This window comes from Marmota monax, unplaced genomic scaffold (genome assembly GCF_021218885.2).
Source record: "Marmota monax isolate L192 unplaced genomic scaffold, Marmota_monax_Labrador192_F-V1.1 WCK01_AAM20220418_F8-fsc00020, whole genome shotgun sequence".
In the NCBI taxonomy this organism is placed as follows: Eukaryota; Metazoa; Chordata; class Mammalia; order Rodentia; family Sciuridae; genus Marmota; species Marmota monax.
Window position 1 is genome coordinate 23,118,017 of NW_026692912.1, and position 16,582 is coordinate 23,134,598.

The 16,582-nt window shown below is 53.5% G+C and overlaps 1 protein-coding gene across 17 annotated transcripts in view; it reads left to right on the top strand.

Moving 5' to 3' along the window:
- Positions 1-16,582, top strand: part of Prrc2b (proline rich coiled-coil 2B) — a 78,322-nt gene that overhangs the window by 21,172 nt on the left and 40,568 nt on the right. For 15 of the 17 annotated variants that reach the window (XR_006853163.2, XM_046451625.2, XM_046451639.2 and 12 more), the window contains exons 2-9: positions 5,037-5,206; positions 5,809-5,986; positions 8,536-8,638; positions 11,234-11,306; positions 11,854-11,997; positions 13,887-14,128; positions 14,548-14,669; positions 14,991-15,133. Coding sequence is in view for 16 of the 17 variants with exons in the window: in XM_046451625.2 (XP_046307581.1) it covers positions 5,092-5,206; positions 5,809-5,986; positions 8,536-8,638; positions 11,234-11,306; positions 11,854-11,997; positions 13,887-14,128; positions 14,548-14,669; positions 14,991-15,133 (1,120 nt within the window). In the remaining variant the exon portion in view is untranslated. The remainder of the gene's footprint in view (positions 1-5,036; positions 5,207-5,808; positions 5,987-8,535; positions 8,639-11,233; positions 11,307-11,853; positions 11,998-13,886; positions 14,129-14,547; positions 14,670-14,990; positions 15,134-16,582) is intronic. The other 2 variants (XM_046451627.2, XM_046451628.2) reach the window with 1 other exon arrangement.

A 16,582-nucleotide genomic window follows, 5' to 3' on the forward strand; every position in this document is an offset into this window, starting at 1 on the left:
AAATACTCTTGTACCCTGTGGTTACAGTAGGGGTTACAGTAGGGGACAGGGGGCAAGGGGAGACACTGGCAGGACCCCTCCCAGGCAGGGTGCTTCTTTTTTTTTACGGTACTGGGTATGGAACCCGGGGCCCCACACATGCCAGGCCCACTGCTCTGCCACTGAGCTACATTCTCAGCCTTTGCTTCTGGTTTTCTGTGTGAGGCTGAGGTTCCAGAATAGATTTTGTTTGGTAATAAAAAGACTTCCATCACCTTCAGAGGGACAGAGGTGGCAGGAAAGCCATGGCTATGAGCCAGGTTTGGCCCACACTCTCAACAGGCCTTGGCCTGTTCTTGTTCCATGGACCCTGGAGTGAGTCAGGCTCTGCTGAATGGGCTGGGATCTGCCCAGAGGCCTCTGTGGGTCCTGGATGTGAGCGTTTGTCGTGTTTTCTTCCTGCCTTTGGCTGTGCTGGTCAAGCTTGAGGTGTGCCTGTTGACCCATGGATAGACTCAGCAGAGCCCTGGAAGCTGGTCGAAGGCCTGCTCACAGCTAATGCTCCTGGCCTGTGCTTGTGAAAACCAGCTGACCAGCAGAGATGCTGGTACGTGTGGGCTGGGCCAGCCCCAGGTCAGCACACCAGCAGAGACATGCACTTGAGAAATCCCAACAAGTATGCTTTTTTAATTGTTTTTTAAAAACTTTATTTAGTGGCTGGCTCAAGCGGTAGTGCGCTCGCCTGGCATGTGTGCTGCCCAGGTTCGATCCTCAGCACCACATACAAACAAAGATGTTGTGTCCGCCGAAAACTAGAAAATAAATATTAAAAAAAAAAAATCTCTCTCTCTCTCTTTAAAAAAAAACTTTATTTATTTATTTTAATTAGGTATATATGACAGCAGAATGCATTTTGATTCATTGCACACAACTGCAGTACAACTTTACATTTCTATGGTTGTACACGATGTAGTGTCGCATCATACGTGCCGTCACACATGGACCTAGGGTAATGATGCCCATCTCATTCACCATCTTTCCCAACAAGTGTGTTTTTTGTTTCAGAGTTGTGTCCACTGAAACTTTGGTTAGTGGGAGAACCAGGAGGTGTCCGTGACCTGCTTTGTTAGGTGCAGGTGTACCTGCGCTGGGCTCAGAGGCCCTGCGCACTCCCGTCACATTCCTCTTCAGGCTGTGGGTGGGGGTGAAGAGCCTCCTGTATAGCCGCGTGCGGCCTGGTGCCTTCTGGGGCAGTGGGGACTCAGGTGACTGCTTGTTAGCACCCAAGTCTACATAGGAGTATGGGGTCCAGGTTCAGATGTGCCAGAAGAGGTGGCTAATGTGACAACAAGTCCTTTGCACTTGTGGCTGTGGGCCATTAACATGCAGTGCTTGGTTCTAGGACAGACTGGTGCTTAAAGAGTTCCTGGCCAGGCCTGTCCTTCATCGGGTGAGGAAGCAGGTCTGGAGAGGCTGACAGGGTGCCCAGCAGGTACAAGCCTTGGGTAAGGGTTGGCACTTCAGAACAGTGCTGCGGGCTTGGTGCCTGCGTTGGCTATGAGTTCTCCACACGATTGTCCTGCAGTTCTGTGGTCAGTGGGCTGGAGAACACTTTACCTGAAAGGAGATGGGTACCTGGGTAGTGTTGGTGGCTGAACTTACTTGGGGACATAGTTCAAATGGCCTTGCAAACTGATCCTCCTTTTCTCAGACACAGTCTAGATTCCTAGGGGGCGCTCATCTTTGCCCAGGGCTTTAATGTTTCTGAGGTGCTGGGGTGGGGCAGGGTCAGGTTGCTGGTCTCTGAGAGTTCTCTGGGGCGGGAGTGGGTGGTCCTCAGAGTGGTCCTCAGAGAGCTCTGTGTTCGCTCTAACGTCTATTTACAGGCCTGGTTAGTGCAGAGTCAAAGAAAGATCTGTTGGCATCAGTGGATTGACAGAAACCAGGATTAACAAGCGTTAAGAAGACTTTTTAGAAATATTTACAGAAACAAAAGTATTTTCTGCTCTGCTTTGAGAATCGTGTGACATTCTGTTAAAGAAGTCAGGCAGGTTGATGCGACTGGAGGGTTGGGGTGCGGCTGGTTGGAAGAGCATTCGAAGCATCGGAATTTGAGTTCACAGTGACAGATCTAGTCCTGCCCCCTGTGTGGCAGGGAGGGGGCGTGGGGTCAGGGCTGGGGGTTTTTCAGAGCATTTGTGATCTGTGCCCAGGTGACAGCCAGGGTGGGGATCAGCCCTTGTCCTGGTGCTGAAGTGTGAGACTCTGGAACACACCTCCTGCCTGTGACCAGCCTGTGGAGAGTCCCAGCGTCTCTGGGCTGGATGCAGGTCTGGGTTGTGTCCCAGGCCCAGCTTCCTTAGGGCACACGGTAGTGTCAGTGAGGGAGTGTATCATTCCTATTGCTACAACAAACTGCCACAATTTAGTGGCTTGGAACAACACGAAGCTTAGAAATCTGAAATGAGTCTTATGGGACTGAAATCAAGGTGCCGGAGGCTGCTGCTCCCAGAGGCTTGGAGAGTCCCTTCCTGCTCTTCACAGCCTCCAGAGGCCTGCGCTCTTTGCCTTGAGGTCCCTCCTGTGACTTCAGAGAGCATTGCTCCAGCCTCTGTTCCCAGTGTGCTACCCTGACCTACTTCTGCTCACAGGGACCCCTGTGACTCCACTGGGCTCTCTCCACTGATCCAGGGTGATCTCCCACCCAAGACCTGAGCCACACCTGCAAAGCCTTTTGCCATATGAAAGTAACAGTCCCAGCTTGTGGGAGCGAGGACATCAGCCTCTGCGTGGGGGAACTGTAACACTCCTTACAGATCTCTTTGGCCTCTTGCGAGTTTTGGAGCGAGTCAGTGTTAGTCCTGGTGTGTCCCTGTCCCATCCATGGAGTAGGGCCTGGCCAGCGTCCTGGCGAGCCGCCCCTGTTCTACCCTCGCTGGCATTGGTTACTTGTTGTTTTCCTTTCGTGGTGGTGATCATGGGGACTGGATTGAGCCTGTACCTGCACCCCGCTTATTTTCTGTCTTTTTGATGATAGCCCTTATTTCAAGGGTGAGGTGGTCTCTGGGTTTTGATTTGCGTTTCCCTGTGGACCTCATCCCGCTGTAGTGGAGAAATGCAAGGTGATCTGCACCAAGAGCCTGTAGAGCGCTGGGCTCTCTCACCAGTGCAGACCCAGCCTCTCCTCCAGGGCTGTGGTCCAGCCTGGGGGAGGTTAGTGTTTTGATTGATTGATTGATTGCAGTGCTGGGGAATGAGCCAAGGGCCTCGCTCATGGTACTCTTTTTATTTCTATTTTGGGACAAGGTCCGATTATGTTGCCCAGGCTGGCCTTGCACTTGCCTCAGTCTCCCAAGTGGCTGGGGTCACAGGTGTGGCCGCATGTTTAGCCGGTGGTTAGGACTTGTGCAGGATGGATTAGAGACTCAGCCGTCAGTGGGAAGGGAGAGTTAAAGGTAGGGGTGTGTGCACCTCTACCCTACCCCCGCTTCTGGCCATTCCCCTCCTGCAGCTGGCTGGTCCCTACCCACTGCCTGCAGCTTTGGTATGGGGAGTGCTTGTCCCCTGACCATGCCGTAGCACCTTTGGCACCTCTAGGTTTGGACACAAGTGCGAGCAGAATCCCCTCCACTGTGCTCCCACACACTTGGAAACACCTGTCATTCCCTGACCCTCGGCCTCTCCCCTCGGTCACCCTGAGTGGCCTGGATCTGAGTATGGGAAGGCTGACCAAAACCATGAGGGGAGGAGGGCCTGCTGTCCCTGAAGGAGGGGTGCAGCCTTGATGCGCGCTGTGACTAGAGGCCACTGCCTGTCCCTGAGCATCCTGGGATGAACTGCTTGTTATCTGTCCCTTGGTGCCTGGCAGGGCCTAGACATCGTCAGTACTGGCTGAGTGAAAAAGAGGGTGTGCACACCCGGTGTGTGCAGGGCAGATTCTGCAGAGGTGGGAGGCACTGGCCTCTCTGTCTCGCCTTCTCTGGGCCCAGCTTGTGACTGATCTTTGCTCCTGGTGCTGTGTCTGCAGTTGTGTGTGGACTTTTCTCTCAAGCATCATACTTTGGGGTGCAAAGCACTGCCCAAACACGATGCACCTCTCCTAGCCCACGTGGCTTTAGGACAGAATGTTGAGGGGTGCATTCCAAGAGGTGGCCACCTGGTGCCTGTGCTGTCAGTGGGTGTTCTGCACATTGCTCCTGTTGGTAAGGACACATGGTCAGGTGCCTCCATGAACACTGTCGATTTTTTCTCCATATCTTAATGACAGGGTAAAAGGTCACATTCTTTACATGGGGATTTTCCCCCTCTGATCAATTTTGGCACCTCCAGTCAAGGGTGGGTGTAGAGGAAAAGGTAGCTGCGTCCTCAGTCTTGGCCTGGTGCCGGTCTGCCCGCTGCAATAGCTGGCCTTAGCATTTGGAAGGATAGAGTGTGTAGGTGAGTGCAGGGGGGAAGGGCCAACAGATCTGAAGGTGCTGGTGGAGAGGTTGGGGGACAGGGGTCTCCCTCATCAGTACTGGGTGGTGCTCACCCTGTTTTCCACACATTGCCCTGTGAACTTGCTTCTGTGGCCCGGGCAGATGCCTTCTGCCTGAGTGCTGGTTCTTTGTTTGAAAAGAGCAGGTTCCCAAATGTTCCTGACAACTGACTGACTTTGGTGGCCTTCCTTTGGTTTCCTCATCCTTGGGACGCACTGCCGTGGCATAGTTGGGCTGTGCGCCTCCCTGGTTTGATCTCCCTGTCTTGCTTGTGATGTTAGGTGGACATACCACCAGGCCTGAGGGTGTACTTTTCCATCTGGGAGAGCTGTACTTGCTCAGAGGACCGAGTGTGTTCAAGTGTGCATTTCCACACAGTCATGGAAGTAGGCTCCAGCAAGTGCACACAGAGCAGCTGACTGGGCAGGGTGGGGGCCCATGGGCCACCTGGGGCAAGTGTCTGTAAGAGGTAAAGGTGTTTTCCTAGGGACAGAGCCCAAAGCTGTCCTCAGATCTTCAGAAGGTAAATCAGACCTTTGGGTCAAGTCCTGGCGACTCACTCTCACCTCCTTTCCAAAGGCAGATCGGGAGCGGCGCCGAGAAAAATATCTTTACTAGATGACATTTCATCGCAATGTCCGATCGTCTGGGGCAAATAACCAAGGGCAAGGATGGGAAAAGCAAGTACTCGACTCTCAGCCTGTTTGACAAGTATAAAGGAAGACCAGTAGACGCCACCAGGTCCTCAGGTGAGGCCCGGCCTGGAGGCCAGTTCCGCACCCCTTCTGGTGCACCTGAGACCTGGCCAGATGAGGTGTCTGGGCACTGGGGCACAGCCCTCCTTCACCTCCTGCTTGAGGTCTGACTCCAGAGCCTTGGAGACCCTGACTCTCTTGTGGTGGGACTGTTGTCTGGGGAAGCCATGAGTGTTTTAGAATGGGACTCAGTTTACCTTTCTGGGTTTCATGGCTTTGGTTTCCTGGAGTAGGTGGGAAAGTGTTGATCCCATCCACACTCACAAGGCCTCCATGAGTGTCGCGTGGCTCCAGCCCAGGCATCATGTGGGTCTTGTCAAAATGAGGTCAGAGCCATCCCCTTTGCTGGGGGTGGCTGCTGTGTGGGGCAGGGCTTCTGGGGGGGGTGCTCCTCACTGGTGTTCTGAGCTCCTAGTGGAAGGGAGACCTCTGTGCAGACTTCAGCAGCCTTTGTCCCTGAAGTCCTGGCACAGAGCTTGTGAGTGGCTGCAGTGGCCTCCGGGTGCCTGTCCTTGTCCCTTAGAGGTGGGAGAGTGGTGAGTGAGCTGGCCCCTTTCCTCTGTGACCCCTATCTGCTCCTTCATCTCCCCCTGCAGTTATTCCTAGACATGGCTTACAGAGTCTCGGGAAAGTGGCCACAGCCCGGCGCATGCCGCCGCCTGCAAACCTGCCAAGCCTGAAGTCTGAAAACAAAGGAAACGACCCCAGCATTGTGATAGTGCCCAAGGACGGCACGGGATGGGCAAACAAGCAGGAGCAGCCCGACCCAAAGAGGTGAGCACAGGGCTGTGAGCGGGCGGGTGGGGCGGCCCCTCCCCTACTATTGCCAGGTGTGCTCTGGCTCCCCTGCATTTCTCTGACTTCTGGAGCCGGCACAGGAGAGTTTCTGTGGCCGGCTTGTTCCCAGTGACCAGTGTGCCCCTGTGCATTATTTGGTGAGGACTCTTCACCCCAGAGCAGCGTCTACAGTGACTCAGAGCCAGTTCCTGGAGAAGCCAGTGTGCTGAGCTCCAGGTGGGGAAGGCAACAGCTGCTGGTGCTCCACGCGGCCGGGCTGTCCGGAGCGAGGCGGACTCCTCCTTGCCCAGGGCGGGCATGGCAGCACCCTGGAGGCTCACTGCTGCCAGCATGGCACCCTTGGTGCCTCAGGGGCCACGAACATGGTGCTGAAGTCTGAAACGGCCTCCATGTGGCTCTGGGGCCTGGGCACAGGACCCGGGTGAGCCCTTTCACTGTGGGTTCCCTGGCGCTCTGGCTACTGAGGAGGGCGTCCAGAGGAGAGGACTCGTGCTAGGAGGGAAGCCTCCTCTGGGCCTTGCCTTTGGGGAATGAAGAAAGCAGCCTGGTTCTTCTGCCCTGTCTGTCTCCGGGGCCGCTGTGGGGAGCCAGATGGTGAACGTGACCAGACGCAGCCTGCTAGCCAGTTGTCCGGGCTGTTGCTGGAAGTGCCTGGGGAAGCTGGGACAGCCGCCTCCCGGGGTTGCTTAGGGCTGTTGGTTGGCAGGACAGGTGGGGCCTCAGCAGTCAGCCCCACCTGTCCTTTCCAGCAGGACTGTCTGGCAGCCTGACCAAACCTGGAAGAGTGTCCTCCCTCTACTTCCCGTAGGAGTAGGACTGGGCTGTAGGGGTGGTGACCAGACAGCAGTGAGGAATCCCTGGGTAACGTGGGTCACTAGCACAGGGCTTGGCACAGAGGAGGGGTGTGGTGGAGGCAGACTGTTGCCATTGGCCTACTCCGTGTGTGCCCTGCAGCCCTGCAACGAGACCTTTCAGCGGGAGCCTGCAATGCCTCTGCTGCAGAAGTCTGGAGGGCCAGGTGTCACTCACTTCTTCACCCTCTGCGGGGGGGGTGGGGGTGGGGGGTGTGGAGAGGGAGGGTAGAGCAGGCAGCCACCCTGCCACCTGGGCCTCGGCCTTCTGCCCCGAGACGCAGTGCTTGGGTCTGGAACACTGTCTTAAGTAGGCGTGAGATGAGGACCAGTGGCCCTCGCTTTGCCTCGGTTGAGAATGGCTGGCCACTTGGCGAGGTGAACGTGGAGGCATGCATCTGCACAGAGCTTGGCTTCAGCTGACAGATAAGGCATGGTCATGGTGGCTCCTCGCCAAGTGGGTTGCTGCCCGTCTGCCGAGCAACACACTGAGGAGAACTGACTGAGGGCTCTGCTGGGGCAGAAGCCGCTGCTCCAGCGCCTTGCTGCCCTCAGGAGTGTGCTGACCATCGGCCACAGAGGGTACTTAGAGGGTCTTTTAAACTTTAAAATATCTTTTGATCCAATAATTGTTTCTAGGGTCACATGCTACTGAACTGCTTACAGCGTACAAAGATTAGTATGTGTACAAAACACTCAACTGCAGTTACCTGTGTGTGGGCCATAATTTAACCAAATTAGAGATTGGTTAAATTATGGCCCAAGTATATTGTGTCCTCATTAAAAACGACGATAGAACTGGGCACAGTGGCATATGCCTATAATACCAGCAGCTCAGGAGGCTGAGGCAGGATGATTGAAAGTTCCAAGCCAGCTTCAGCTACTTAGGCCCTAAGCAACTTAGCAAGACCCTTTCTCTAAAATATATATAAAAGGGCTGGGGAAGTGGCTTAGTGGTTAAACACCCCTCAGTTTAGTCTCTAGTACTAAAAATATAAAGATATATATATATATATATATTTTTTTTTTTTTTAAGAAGAAGGTAGATCAATATGTACTCTTATGAAAAAATGTTCAGGTTCATAAAGTGAAGAAGAGGTTATGGGAGTGTAGGTACAGGGCCATCCTACTTGTGTTAGAAAAATACAGTGTTAACATATGTATAGGAAAATCTGCCTGGAGGGTCCGTCTGGAGGATGAGATCGTGACAAATTCTGTTTCAGATATGTGTATAAATTTATTTTTACTACGAGCACTTATCTTTCTCATACGCCTAGAGAAGGCAGGCACTCTGCTGGTGTCTTGAAGCAGCTGCCCCCAAGGAGGTGTGGTCCGGGCTCAGCCCCTCCCACCAGTGACTTGGTTTCCTTATGGGCACGGCTCCCGTTGCCTTCCTGGAGCTTATCTGCAGTGCGTGGTCAGCTTGCAGACTGCAGCCTCTGCAGGAAGGCAGCATGCCGCCCTGTCCTGCACAGCGTCATGTCTGTGCCCCTGCCACAGCTGGGTTCCCCTTCCATCTGCCAGCATGGGCGTCTACTGGGAAAGTGGATCTTCGCTGGCTGGCAGAGGCCTGGTGGCTGGTGTGGAGCTGCCCCCTGTGGCTCTGGGAAGCACAGGGCCTGGTCAGGTGGCCTGCTGCACCTAACCCCCAGCACGGGTCTTGCCTTTCTCTAGTTCCAGTGCGACGGCCTCTCAGCCGCCGGAGTCGCTGCCGCAGCCGGGTTTGCAGAAGTCTGTCTCCAATTTGCAGAAGCCGACACAGCCGAGCAGTCAGGAGGTGAGTGCTGAGGATCCCATCCTGATTCATCCGGCACTGTGGCCCTCCATGTCCCTGCCCTTGGGCAGACTGAGGAGTGGCTGAGAAACTGTGGTGGTGGCAAAGGAAGCCGGCCTGCAGTGTGGAGGGATCCCCAGCGGCAGCCGGTGCAGTTGTTCTTGGGTTCCTACACAGGGTAGCTCCGTTTCCCCAAACTGCTGCTCTGACATGAGTGTAGTAAGAATTCGAAAAGTACCAGGCCACAGAAGGGCTCAGCTGTCAGGTGAGCTCCTTTGTGGAAGCCCTTCTCAGCACTGAGATGTGTATGGTACCTCTAGGGGAGGGATGTTGGGGGTGGCATTCCCAGGTTGATGGTCCTGGAAGCCTTTCTCAGCTGAATGCCTCTGAGCACTGATGTCTCTGGGAACACGCTTTAGGAGACAGCCAGCCATGGTCCTTTCAGATGTTTTTCTAACACGTCATAACCTGGCCATGGGCTTGCAGAGATCCACAAGGTACACTATACCTAGTGGCAACAGAGAGGGAGGGGGAGTCTGAATTTTTTAGAAGAAGAAGAAATGTTACAGATACCTGGCACTCACCAGCCCTGTTGACCGCTTGATTGTGCTGCTCTCTGGGTGACCTGGGTCTGCAGTGCCATCCCCCAACTGCCATACCTGCTGGTGGGGGGGCCTCTTGCTTTGCTGGGTATCCTCCTCCACTCAACTCTGACCTGTGCTCTTTGAAATGAAAAACACAGAGGAAAAAAAAAACCCTGTTCCTGTGAGACTCCATATTCCTTGGCCTCAATTCACTGGGGCCTGTTGACATGGAGATGTTCAACATCCTTTCTTTTTCTCAGAATTTGAAACTGAGATTGTAGTGCCATGATGTTTCAACCTGGTTGTATTGAGCTTGGTAAACATACATGTGCTTGCTCCTGGGTGCAGTGGTGTACCTGTAGGCCCAGCTTCTCAGGAGGCTGAGGATGGGGGATTACTTGAGCCCATGAGTTTGAGGCCAGCTCAGAGACCCCACCCCTGGACCTGGGTAAGGTCCTGGGCCTGTATAGAAGAGAATTCCTATAGGGCCTGGGCTGTGGCCAGGTGGAGGAGCCCTGTCCCAGCACTGTACACAACCCACCACATCCTGTCTTCCCCTCTTCTTAGTAGCTACTGAGTCTTCTGTCTCATGCAGAGGAGAAGTAGAGGAAGAACCTATTGATTTGTAACTTTCAGAACATCTCAGAGTAATTCTAGTTATTTTGTTTGTGGAATAGAATTCACTGGCAATATCAGCACACCATCTTGGTCCTATAGGATTCCCTCCAGTTGGGGCCTCTGGGTGCGGGTGGGGAGTCACCCTGTGGATGCAGACACCAGTGGAGGTGTGGGATTCAGTGTGGGGGAGGAGAGTGAGACCTGATCCTGACCTTGATTACTGCTGGATCTGAAGGCTCCCCAGCCCCCAGGATTGTCCAGCCAGAATGGCACTGTCCCCATTAGGCTGAGGCACATCCTTTATGTGGATGTGCCTCAGGCAGACACCCAGGCAAAGCACGCAGGGCAACTCAGATAAAGACCTGACCACCTCTGTGTCAAAGCCAGAAGGATGGTTTTTCTGCTTGGAGGAGGGTGGGCTGGGAAGGAGGTGGATGGAAAGGTGGTTATTTAATGTATCTCATCCAGTGTGTGGTGGGATTGACATGCTACATTTAGGGGCCCTTGACCTTGGGAAAGGGGCAGGCTGTGGAGTCCAGCGTTGGTGGGAAGGGCAAATGGGCTCAGCAGTTGGAACTTGAAAGCCTTTGCACTCAGGTGGGCGGGGCACAGACCCTGGTCCTCACCCTAACTGGGGGTCTCTCTCAGCCACATTCTGGACATGAACCCTGGCTGGGCTGTGTATGTGAGGGTCACCCAGGCTGGGTGTGCCTAGCAGCATGCCTAACCCTCCTGAGCTGTCAGCAAAGGCTGCCCCATAGGGCTGAGGCTGGTAGGCAAGTCCAAGTTAGTAGGGGAGGAGGGCTGTCAGGTGGGGGCCCTGCTGTGTGGAATGACAGGTGCGCTGGGTTTCCTGGGTGCCCCTTGGTTAGCAGCGGCACAGCATTTGAGAAATGTGAAGAATTGGGGTTTGGTCCATGCCTCTGTAGCAAGGCAGAGTCGCTCTGTGTGGGCACCAGGGACGGCCTGATGGAACGTGGTAGAGCAGGGGAAGAAGGCCCCGTGGGTCTGCATCTGGCTCGTTGGGATAACCAGCCATGTGACTGTGAGCCCGTCACTGCCCTGTCCTGCTCCTTCCCTTTAAAGGGACAAGGCAGGTTGAGTCCCTGCAGATCCTGCACTGAGAGAAGTGCCGTGCAGAGAGCTCAGGTTGTTAGATCCTGCCCAGAACACGATCCCTGTTGTATCTGCCGAGGGCTTGGATCTAAGGTGCCAGCATCTCAGTGCAATGCTTTTTTTCACTGTTGTTGTGGATCTGGGGATGGAACCCAGGGCCTTGTGTGTACTAGCACGTGCTCTGCCTGAGCCCCACCCTGCCTTCTCAGCATTCTGGCCTGCACACTTAGTCATGGGGCTCACTGAGCTAGCTTTCCTTATTTCCTTCCTTCCTTTTCAGAATACAAATTCAGTGCCAGGTGGACCAAAGTCATGGGCACAGCTGAATGGAAAGCCAGCAGGACACGAAGGTGGTAAGTGTGTGCAGGGTGTGTGTGGCCCTGGTCTAAGGGGAGCCCAGGGGGTGAGTTCTTTCCTGACTGTTCTGGTTGGGGCGAGGCACCCACCTGCTCTGTGGAATCTCTTCTCCAAGTCTTCATGTTCATGGTGCCCTGGCCTTTGCCAGTGGTGGAGCTGCTACTTCTGCAAAAATGTTGCCTCTGACTCCAGTGACTGTCATCGCTGGAGACGTTCCTCTTGAATGTCCCAGACCAAGCTGAAGCCTGCTGGAGTCACATGGATGTGCCTTCTGGGTGGGAGCTGCTGATGGAAGGCTTCCTGCCTGCAGCCATAGTGTCCCCAGTGGAGGTGGCACATCTTGCCTCATGCCCTGCCCCAGGGGTCGGTTGGGTGGGGCCTCGTGCCTTCCCAGGTGGCCACCTGCCAGCACAGATGCCCACAGCATGGCTCACTTGGAACCACTTCAGGGCAGCGGGGCCTTCAGCGTGTGGAGCAGGAGAGCAGACATGGGGTGATGCTGGTCTCAACTAGCTCTCTGTATCTTTCTGGCTTTCTCCACAGGTTTAAGGGGCTCAAGCCGACTGTTATCCTTCTCTCCCGAGGAATTTCCGACGCTGAAAGCAGCTGGAGGGCAGGACAAGGCTGGCAAAGAAAAGGGCGTCTTAGATCTGTCGTATGGGCCAGGACCAAGCCTCCGCCCTCAGAGTAAGTGAATGGCCATGTCGTGCTGCTCCCCCTTCCATTCTGCCCTCTTAGAGGGTGTTGGACCTTCTGGGTCCCAGGCTGCCTCCACCAGACCCATGTTCTGCTGGACTTCTTCTCCAGGCCCTCCCTGCGTCCGCCTGTCTTGCCTTTGGGTTAGGCCAGGCCTGTCCCCTCCTGTCTGTCTGCTATGCTGGATATTTGCATCAAGAACATGCCCAAGGCCAGCCCACTGGAGTCCCTGGTTCCAGAGCTTGCTTCTAAGCCAGTTATTTCTAGACCTAATGGAGCCTGTTGGACTCACTTGGGAAGTTAGCTTCCAGCCCACTCCAGTCAGACCACTCTCCACACTCTGGGGCTGCTGTGCAGCCAGCCCACACTACTGCCCTCTGCTGGTGTCTGGCACGGGGCCTGCGGGACTGTGGCAATGCTTGCTGCAGCTGGTGCTTCCTGGAGGTCTGGGGTGGCTTGAGGTTTGGGTGTTTAGGCCAGGGATGCTCAAGTACCTCCTAGGTTCAGGTCTTGCAGCAGAATGGGCTGTTGTTTGCTTGTCTTGAGTAATCCCCAAGGCCTTTCCTGTTGCTGACTCTGATGCCAGGGCACAGTTGTCCTGTGAACTCCATGACCACTGTGCTTCTCTGCTTAGGACAAGGACTTTTCAGTGGCCTGCAGGGGTTTATTTTGTTTGCTGCAAATATATAACCAAGTTGTGTAGAACAGAATTGTGTCTTTCTGGGATTAATTCAGATGAGTTGCTGTGTAGGACTATGAAAGTGTGGGACTAGAAGCAGCTTCTGGAATTAGTTCCTTCTCATTTGAAAAGATGAGGATGTGGGTGGCCCAAAGGGTGACCTCGCTTGCCTGGAATCACCTGGCAAAGTGGGAGCAGCCTAGCTGCCTGGCTCACCTGGTTTCAACTCCTCACCAGAAGCTGACTGACCAGAGTCCTTCCACCCCTCCAGTGCCTCCCTAGCCCATACAGCAGTCCCCCTAGTCTGCAGTTTCTCTCCACAGTTTGTTGTCTGTGGGCAGCCACCTCTGAAACTACTACTGGAGGTTTGTTTTGTTTTTGTTGTTTTGCTGGGTTCAAAATCCAGGGCCTCATATGTGCTAAGGCAAGCACTGTACCAGGGAGCCACACCGCAGCCCTTGACTGCAGGTTCTGAGGGAGAGGGTTTGCATGCGCATGAGTATTATAGTGTGCTGTTTTAGTTGCTCATCTCTCCCTGTGCCCACTGGCAAGTTGATCTTTGTCAAGGGCAAGTGTGTGTGTCCAGGTTTGGTATGTCCACGGTTCCAGGTGTTCCTTTGGGGTCTTGGAATGTTCCCCTTGGATGCGAGGCTGTTGTCACACCTTCTACCAGACAGACTCGTTGGGTGCTGGAGGCACCACCTTACAGAGAGACGGTCTTTGAGGTCTACCTGTGCTCTATGTGCCACAGGGACTGTTAGAGGCTGCTGCTAGTTAACGGGCAGCATGGGGCAGGACCCGCTCTGGCTGTAGTGGAGTCCAGTGCTGAGTGCAGTCCACACAGGCAGGGCTGGTGTGTGTTGAGTAGGTCTGTGGCTGTTCTCAGGGCTTTATTTCCCTGGGTTCTGTGCTCTGTGGGGTGTGTGACCTCTATTTGGGAGGAATCTGTGTCTGCACCTGTCCTCTCTGGGCAGATCTTATTTTAAATCTCTGACAATCTGACTTCCCTCGAAGTTTAACTTTCTGGCCAGGTGTCTGCCCCAGCCTCTCTTGGAAGGCCAGATGGATGGTTCGGTTCGGTTCTTTTTTTTTTCCCCCCTCCATTTTTTGGTGAATAAAGGGGTCCCCTGATCTCTGGGACCTCACAGATCCCTCCCTCCCCTCCTCTTTCCTCTCTCTTCCTGTACCCATCAACTTGCAGATGTGACAAGCTGGAGGGAGGGCGGTGGGCGAAGCACAGCTTCTGCGGCGTCTCTGAGCACCTCCCCAGCTGAGCCGGGCAGCAGGAACGCCAGTGCTGGGGATGGAGCCCCCTCCTCGGCATGTACCAGCGATTCTAAAGACCCCTCTCTCCGCCCGGCTCCTCCTGTCCGCAAAGGGACATCGCAGTTCCTGGGAAACGTGTACCACCCTCCCACGTACCATGACATGCTCCCTGCTTTTGTAAGTCCCCTGTGCGGTCCTAGCACTCAGCCATTCACGTAGCAGAGCCCAGTTCAGTGGCCAAAAGTCACCTTGGGCTCTCCCTCCCGGGTTCACTCCGCCCAGAGAGCCTGTTTTGTAGGTTCCCAGCAGATCTGCATTTGCCTTCCACCCTTCTCAGGTGCTGTGGCCTCTGGCCCTTGCCCGGGTGAGGGATGTTATTGGCATGGTGGTCTTTTAGATGAAGGAGAGGTGGGTGTTCCCAGACAGGGTTCCCAAGCTTACCTACCCACAGCAGGTGGGGAAGGGCTCATGAGGAAACCCTCAGCCTTTCCTGTTTCTTCTTCCCATTATCCACTTTTCAAAACAAATTCCAATTTAAGTGGAGCTTGGAATTTGGGTCATTGCCAGAAACCCTCTTTGTTGGTGTTATGTTTCAGATGTGTTCGCCACAGTCATCAGAGAACCAGGGTCCAGTGGACCGAGGCTCCTTCCCTCTTCCTCAGCTCCGCCTGGAACCCCGTGCTCCTTTTAGACAGTTCCAGATCAATGGCCAAGATGGGTAAGTGAGCTCCATAGTACAGTGCACAGAGTCTCCTGGTGGGGCTGACACTGGAGACCGCACAAACCCAAAGCCACTCCAGCCCCCAGGCTGTGTGGGCTGTGGGGTGGGGCAGGTTGAGGGCTTGGGCCGTGCTAGAGTTCAGCACTGGGGAGGCAGAGCTTCCCACTGGGTGTTTGCTTATTATGTATTTCTTTTAAAAGGAAACAGTGTAAATATTAGCTCAAAAATGAACCTGTGCAATGTAGGATTTATTTTTGGGAAAGTGTTTGTGCTTCCCTGTGTGTTCACGGCCCATCATGTGGACTTCTCTCCCCTCAGGAAAGAGAGCAGGCTGGGGCTGACCCGCCCCATCCGCCCACTGAGGCAGCTGGTGGAGCGGGCACCACGGCCCACCATCATCAATGCCGAAAACCTGAAGGGCCTGGATGACCTGGACACCGATGCTGACGACGGCTGGGCAGGTGGGTGTGGCCGGAGGGCGGGCAAGCTGGAGGCCCACTCTGCTTGCCCCTGTGGCACACTGGCCCCTGAGGAGGCAGCGGGTTCAGGCCTGTGCGTCTGCATTTGCAGTTAGACCCGGTGACTTCCTGAGCAGGCTGGATCTTCTTTTGGTCTTCACTCTTGATCTTAGAGCTGTGGGAGATTTTGATGTTAACTTTTCAAAGAACTTATTTATCTGTTTATTTTTAGTTATAGATGGACACAATGCTTTTATTTTACTTATTTATTTTATGTGGTCTGAAGATCAAACCCAGTGCCTCACATATGCTAGGCAAGTGCTCTACCACTGAGCCCCAGCCCCAGCCCTCAAAGAACTTTTGACAATGGAAATTTTTAAAAATCAAAAGGAACAAGCTTCTAGCTATTTGTCACCTAACTTCAGGAAGTACCAGCATTGCATTGTTTTTATTCCTTTATCTCTGCCCACTCCCCTCCCCAGCCTGATTCTTTGTTTTCAGCTAAGTTCTAATTACATTGTAAAAGCACAGGGTCTCCTGTGGGGTTTGTTCAGTGGATACGCTTGCAGTGAGCATCCATGTGAAAAGGTGGACGATTCTCACCACTGGAGGATTCCCTGGGTCCCTTCTTAGTCGGTTGGCCTTCCTGATTCTACCCAAGAGGTTCCAAGTCTTCTGATTGATTTCGCTGTAGATTAATTTTGCCTATTGTAGAACATCAAATGAATGGATTCATACAATTCTAAACCTGTATAATGGTTTTTTTTATTTTATTTTTTGTGTGGGATTGAGCCCAGGGTATTGCACATGCTAGGCAAGTGCTCTACCACAGAGCTACATCCCCACCCCTGTATGATTTTTTGTTTTTTGATAGTCATCATTCTTAGGCATATCTGTCATTACTTTCCAAGTGCTAAAATGTGTTTTTATTATTATCATTATTATTATTTTTTTTCCTTGGTACCAGGGATTGAATTCAGGGGCACTCGACCACTGATTCACATTTCTGGCCTGATTTTGTGTTTTATTTAGAGTCAGGTTCTCAGTGAGTTGCTTAGTGCCTTGCTGTTTCTGAGGCTGGCTTTGAACTCGTGATCCTCCTGCCTCAGCCTGCCAAGCTGCTGGGATTACAGGCGTACACTACCGTGCTCAGCTTGAGATGTGTTTTATTGTATTGATTTACTGAAATTGTTTTATCCTTTTGAAAGTCCCATTAAGAATGGTATCTGGGCTGGGGCTGTAGCTCAGTGGTAGAGCTCTTGCCTCGCGTGTGTGAGGCACTGAGTTTGATCCTCAGTACCACATAAAAATAAATTTAAAGAAAGGTATTATGTCCATCTACAATTAAAAAAAAAATAAAATGTTAACTTTATGCCAGGTATGGTGGTGCACACCTGTAATCCCAGTGGCTTGGGAGGCTGAAGCAGCAGGATCACAAGTTCCAGCCAGCCT